At 36.2% G+C, this 6,818-nt stretch overlaps 1 protein-coding gene across 1 annotated transcript; it reads right to left on the reverse strand.

Moving 5' to 3' along the window:
• Nucleotides 1-209: 209 nt before the first annotated feature.
• LOC131875353 (uncharacterized) lies at nt 210-3,398 on the reverse strand. The gene is made up of 3 exons (XM_059219453.1): nt 2,607-3,398; nt 1,261-1,346; nt 210-1,161 (listed from the first exon to the last, which is right to left on the reverse strand). Exons 1-3 carry the CDS (start codon nt 3,396-3,398, stop codon nt 210-212), a joined length of 1,830 nt encoding a protein of 609 aa, XP_059075436.1.
• Between the last annotated feature and the right edge of the window lie 3,420 nt (nt 3,399-6,818).

Below are 6,818 nucleotides of genomic sequence, written 5' to 3' on the forward strand. Positions count from 1 at the left end.
AAAGGTCCTCTCCAGAGTGAATCAAATTTACCATGCATTCCCTTTGGCTCTCTTCTTTTATCCCACAATAAAACCAAGTCACCAACACGGAATAGTCTTTGTCTTGCTCTTCTATCAAATAACTCCTTGACTCGCATTTGATGTTCTTTAATTCTATCAACCACCGCCTCTCTTTGTTGTTCCATCTTGGTTAAATACATCACTCACTTTTATAAGGCATCTTTGAATTCATAATTCTCCAAAACGTCCTGCAATTTGAGAAAAGATAACTCCAAAGGAATAGGCAACTTTGCTTTTGTTCCATAAACTATTTCAAAAGGAGATAACCTAATAGCTCTTTTCTTCGTGGTGTGATCAGCCCATAATGCCTCATACAAATGTTTGTGCCATGTCCTTTGATTTTCATCAACTAGCTTCTGAAGAATGGTAATAATATTCTTATTACTGGCCTTAGCTTGACCATTCCCTTGTGGGTAATAGTCAGATGCATGAGAGAGAATAATTCCATATTTATAACAAAAAGCTGATATCTCATGGGAAGAGAAATTGGTAGCATTGTCGGTGACAATATTATGTGGTACTCCATATCTTACTAAGAGGTTTTTCTTGATGAAGTCACAGACTACCTCTGATGTTGTTTGTTTCACTAGAGCAACCTCGACCCACTTAGAAAAATAATCCATATCTAACAAGATATAGGTGTGATTTGCACTAGAGTGTGGATGAATAGGACCGATGAAATCCAAACCCCATTGTTGAAAAGGCTCCTCTATGATTACTGGCTTTAATAGCAAAGCAGGAAGTTGTACCTTTCCTTTAAATTGCTGACATGTGTCACATTTCTTCACCCACTCGTCAGCATCCTTGATTATCCCAGGCCAATAGTAACAATTTCTTAGCATCTTGTATGTCATTACTGAGGAAGAAAAATGCCCTCCACATGCTTCATTTTGAAAGAACTTAAGAAGCTTTTCTCTTTTCTCTTTATCCACACATCTGAGGAAAGTACCATCGATTCCCTTTTTATACAAGACATCACCCCAGATAATATACTTAGCTGCCTTCAACTTGACAGCTCGTTTCTCTTTAGAGGTGAGGTAAGCCAGACATTCTCCATATGTGAGAAAGTAGGCTATATTGGTGAACCATTCGTCTATGGTGCTAATGAACAAAACCAAAGGCAATTCAGACTCAAAAATAACTTCTCCTTTAACTTCTCCTTCAGATTTATTTTCAGCCAACAACTGGCATAATCCTCACCCTCGAACAAGCTTGGTAGGTTTGATATCAATATCATATTCCTGAACCTTTACAATCCAAGAAGCTCTCTTGCTCAATCCAATCTCCTATTGAGTAAGAATTATCTTCATAGCAGTATCTAGAACATATATATTAGAGTGTGAATTCAAGATGTAGAAATGAAATTGTTTCATAGCCTTCACCACCGCAAAAGCTTGTTTTTTGGCAACAAAATACTTCAGTTCGCGTTTCTTCAAGGGAATGTTCATAAAAGCTATTGGTGCCTCGGTGTTATCATTATGATTTTGAGTTAAAATTGCAGACAATGTGGAATTTGAAGCATAACAGTAAACATTTAAATCCTTGTTGAAGTCTGGATACATCAATGTGGGAGCATCTACTATGGCTGACTTGGTTTTACTAAAATCTCACTTTCCTTCCTCTGACCATTTAAAAACCTCATTACCCTTCATCATCTCAACAATTAATTTTGTGATCTCAAAAAAATCTAGGATAAATTTCCTTATAAAATTGATTTGGCCAAAGAATGAGAAAACTCCTGGCTTACTACAAGGTAATTGCAACTACTAAATAGCTTTAACTCACTCAGGATCAATGTGAATTCTTTCCTTTGCAACAATGTGACCGAATAGCTTCCCTTTGGTTACCCCGAAAATAGATTTCTTTGGGTTCAAGGAGATCCCTTGTTGCCTACATCGCTGGAACACGCATTCAAGATGGTAAGCATGTTCTTCTCATTTCTTGGAGAAGATAGTTAGGTCATCCAAATAAACAACCACAATCTTGTTTCTTAGATCACCAAAGGAGAGATCCATTGCATGCTAAAAAGTGGCACCAACATTAATTAAACCAAAAGGAATTCAATTGTAAGAAAAAGTTCCCCATGGAGTAGTAAAAGCAGTTTTGTGTTGATCTTCTTGATCCACACTGATCTGATTATAACTTGAAAAACCATCAAGCATGGACATCATTTTGGATCTAGAAACGGTTTGAATAAGGTGATCCATAACTGGAAGAGGATAATTATCTTTGAGGGATGCTTGATTTAAATTGCGAAAATCAAAACAAATTCTAATCTCCCCATTTTTATTTCTAATAGGAACTATATTCGCTACCCACATAGAATGATGAATTGGATAAATTATTCTAGCTTTCAGTATTTTATCCACTTTTGTGAAGATTGCATTTGCTATCTTCGGGTTGAATTGCCTCTACTTTTTCCTGAATGGAATTGAATTAGGTTTGAGGGAAATTTGATGCTTGAACTCACCATTCATAAATTCTTTGAGGTTGCCATAGACCCATGCAAAAACATCAATGTACCTTGTGAGTAGATCAATGAATACCTTTCTCTCCTTTTGTGTAAGGCATTTCCCAAGCAAAACCACTTTGGGATCATTTTCAAAACCTATGTCTATCTTCTCAACTTCTGAAGATCCTGAGGACTTGTGTTCACTTTTCTTCTTCATAAATTGATCATGTTTATTAAACAAACTCTTGAGAGACAGCAAGCCTTTGGGAATGGTATTACCTTTAACCTGCAAAATTTCAGGCTCCTTCTCCTCTTCTTTAGTAGTTTTTTGACTAGTCGAAGGTGAGTTCCCATCAAAAGACAAATTGGAAAATTTTTCCCTCCCTTCCAAGAATGAAATGATATGTTTATCATCATCGAAGACTTGCCAATTCTGATTATTGTCTGGCACACTAGGTCGATTGATCATCTCTACAACATAGACACTCCTATCAAATTCAGGATGAGGAAGTAACAATGAAGCCAAGACAACAAGAGAATCTATCTTTGTACTTTTCTCTCTTGGAATGGCTTGTATGGAAAAAGAAACAAAACCTTCAATCTCATCCCACACTTTATTTCGATACGATCTTAGCCTCTTGTTCTTGCTCAAGTATTTAATCTTTACTTGATTCACTATCAACTCAACATCTCCTGTGACCTGCAACTTCTTGATACCTTTCTCCTTAGCAAACTCCAACCCTAAAAGGAGAGCCTCATACTCTATAGTATTATTTGTAGTGTCAAATTCAAGTTTATAAGCTTTAGGAAATTTTTCATCTGAAGGGGAAATCAGCACCACCCCTACACCTGAGCCGAAAGATGAGGAACTTCCATCAAATTGCATCTTCCAAAGTTTGGAAGATATACCAAGAGCTAGGATTTTAGGGAGATTCTCTCCTTTTGATGACATCATATAAGTACCCAGACCAGTCTCAACATATAATATCTATGCCCTTGGGTCATTAGTTTTTAGGATTGTATCTTTTGCTTTAGGCTCTGGATCTAACCTGACTTTCTTGCTACCTAGAGGTATCAAAGCATGGGACAAATCTAGCTAAATTTCACCACCTAAATCTTTGTGAAAACTATGACTTAAGAGCATTCCATAACTAGCTAGGATATCAGCAACCAAGATGCTAAGTTTCAACTTCTTTTGGGGGTGAGCGGCTAAGGCAACTTGGGCATCTTTGATTTGTCCGACAAGAGAGAATTGTTTAGACTCCATTGAAAATACTTTACCGACTGGTTTGTTCAAGGATAAACCTAACACATGAGCAACTTTGGAAGGCATTACATTATTAGATGCACCAGAATCAATGATACAATTGCTTAACTTACAACCGGCTATATACAAAGATATATAGAAAAGATCGGGCTTATCAGAAAAGGAAGTAGTAGCAAGTGATGATTCCTTTACAATAGATTCCTCTTGATCATCATCATCAAATTTCTTACCTGATTCTTCGTGTATATCAGAATGAGACTTCTTAAGATCCTTTTTAATACAATGCACCAGTTTATCTAACTACTGTGGATTCTTCCTAAGATACTCAAACTTAGAAATTTGCACCTTGGTCCTTTTACAATGTTCTAGAAAATCAAAAGAATCTTCAAGGGAAGGTTCCCTGTGTTTAAAAGCTTTGTTAGCTTTGCTTCATGATCCTGGCTCTTCTTTGTTTTGCTTCCTAGATAAGATCTGCTTAGGAATATCTTTTGCTTCTTTATCTTTAGTAGCAATTTTAGCTTTTTCCTCCAGTTTCTGGTGCCAATTCTTCATAAAGACATTATAAGAATGATTGTTGATGTCACTCTCTTTCTCATCTTCCTCACCAGACTCATATTCTAAAAAGTTAACTGTAGATGAGCCAAATTGCTAATTAGTTTCATCTTCAATATATTCTTCAATATTCTCACTAGTTAGATTCATCTACATAAACCAAGTCATTTCAGGGCACGAACTTCCATCATGATCTGTTGTGAGGTGAAAGTCACACATCACAGTATTTTGGTGATTACTTGTAGATGGGTATTTGATGGACAACCTTGGTGTGCGGGTGGGAAGCTTTGGTTGTTAATTTTATTAATAAGGAAGATAATTTCTCCTAGGAATATCCTAATATAAAGGTGGTGGATTCTGTGGCAACTATTTCCTCAACTGGAGCAAATCATTGGCCAACTTTTGAACCATTGGATCAGTGGTTGTAGAGTTGGCTTGTGTCTTTCCTTTCTGAAATTCCTTGTTCCATTTTCCTACACTTAATAGGTCATCTTTGACCTCAATAGCTAGCCTTTGTGTTGCTACAAGATCAACAACTCATCCTCACCTTCTTTGGAAACTTATATCAGGAAGTTGTGCGTTAATAAAGAAAAACTTTTGATTTTCCTCTATGGGTCTCTTATCAACCACAAGTCTATTGACAAGTTTATTGAATCGTGCCACAAATTCTCTCATAGGTTCATGCACTTCTTTCTTCTTCTGAGTCAACTGTGCCATAAGCAAGTGTCCATCATCGATAGTTTTGAACTTGTCTTCAAATTTTTGTATCAGAGTTGCCCAATTATGGATAGAACCTGCTAAGAGCTGATTAAACCATTCAGCTATGGCGTCGACAAGAGTTTCAACAAAGAGTTGAATAGAAACATCTTTGTATTGAACCCCAAGAATTGCACATGAGGTAAACAAAGCACTGATGTGATCTTCCGTAGAAACTTTTCCATCTCCTAAAAATTTTGGAAGCCAGTTGGCAAGTCATGTAGCTGATTTCCCAAAGCCAAAGGACCTATGGTAGCACCCCAAGGAATGAGTGGAGGATTTTTTTGCATGATTGGTGGTATAAAATTGATAACAAGAGGAGGAAGTAAGGTTAAAGCTTGAAAAGATGGTGAATATATACTTTCTTTCTTTGGAGAAGAAGGTCTACTAGTAGACTTAACTTTCTTTTTTTGAGATATGAAAGGTGTTGAAAAATTTATCTTATCTAGTTCAGCAAAATTAGGATCAAGAATACCCTTACTCCTATCACCTCTAGTATATCTTTTCCTTGCCAGTGTGCTTATTGGTTATTTTGCTCCAACTGATCTGATAGTTTTGATACTTAATGTAAGTACAGATCCAATAGCCAACAAGATGAGAGGGGGGGTGAATCATACAAACTAAATCATCCATAAAAACATCAGATTCAACCTCCGTAACACATATATCAGTCATATAACCAAAATTGTCAAACATGCAAACTCAAAAGCATATGAACAATATAAATATCATAACAACATATTTAACGTGGAAACCCAAATAGGGAAAAACCACTGTGGGATTAAAGACCCACTAAGAAATATACTCTTCTAGAGTATGCTCGGTTAAAAGCAAATCCTATTAAAGATTACAAACACATTGCTAGATGTGACTAGGTTAAGGGATTTCCCTCACATCTATTAGGATCTTCACCTTGTTAGAAGTGACCTTGTTAAAGGATTTCAAACACTCAATAAGAATGTCACCTTGCTAGAGGATTTTACAAATAAGACTGTTAAGTTCAATCGGTTAAGAGATTTTCTGCTACTTCTCAAAATAATAGTAATAAAAATATGTCTGCAACTTCACATCTAAAAATGCTAAAGTAGATTCCTATTTGTTCAATACAATCAATTCTTAGGACTTATCTTGTCCCTCTGTTGGGCTCTATACTCTGTTATCAAAACAGGTCTTCAGGCTTCTATGCTCGATAATCACTATGTAGCATCCCTATACATACACTTGCCCACATACATTGTTTATCAACAGTTTCCTATTTATAAACAATCTTCTAACTGCTTAATCTCCTTGATCACATTTCCCATGATCAATCATAGCCATCAGATCTTCAATCTTGTCTAGGTTCAATGTATCCTTCGATCTGAAAATGTTTTACCCTGCCTTGGAACTTGTGTTAGGGTATTGCAGTTCAATCTGAGCTGTAGATCTTCCTACCGATCTTTCTTTACCATAGATTCTTTAACAATCTTCATACATGGCTTACCAATCATTTAATTTGCTCCAGCTCATCAGCTTCCTTCATTAAATATCACATGTAAACATTTAATGCATTCTGTTATAGCTCAGTTGTAACTCAATAAATACTAAAGTTCACTTCATAGACATTCTGCCTTCATCAACCGATAGTAATAACCTTAGGGTTTACCAACTAGGTTCCTTAGGGTTTACCAACTGGGTTCTCTGCTCGGTAACATAGTATAGTATTAACCTTTCAAACAATAGCATATGTAG

The sequence above is a fragment of the Cryptomeria japonica genome, chromosome 4 (assembly GCF_030272615.1).
Source record: "Cryptomeria japonica chromosome 4, Sugi_1.0, whole genome shotgun sequence".
NCBI classification, from domain to species: Eukaryota; Viridiplantae; Streptophyta; class Pinopsida; order Cupressales; family Cupressaceae; genus Cryptomeria; species Cryptomeria japonica.

Excerpts from the sequence above, each read along its gene's own strand:
- LOC131875353 (XM_059219453.1), bottom strand. The coding sequence starts at position 3,398 with ATGCAATTTGATGGAAGTTCCTCATCTTTCGGCTCAGGTGTAGGGGTG. Across the intron at positions 1,347-2,606 it reads TTACACAAAAGGAGAGAAAG|GAGATTGGATTGAGCAAGAG; the intron begins GTATTCATTGAT and ends CTTACTCAATAG. Across the intron at positions 1,162-1,260 it reads CCTACCAAGCTTGTTCGAGG|CACCATAGACGAATGGTTCA; the intron begins GTGAGGATTATG and ends TTTGTTCATTAG.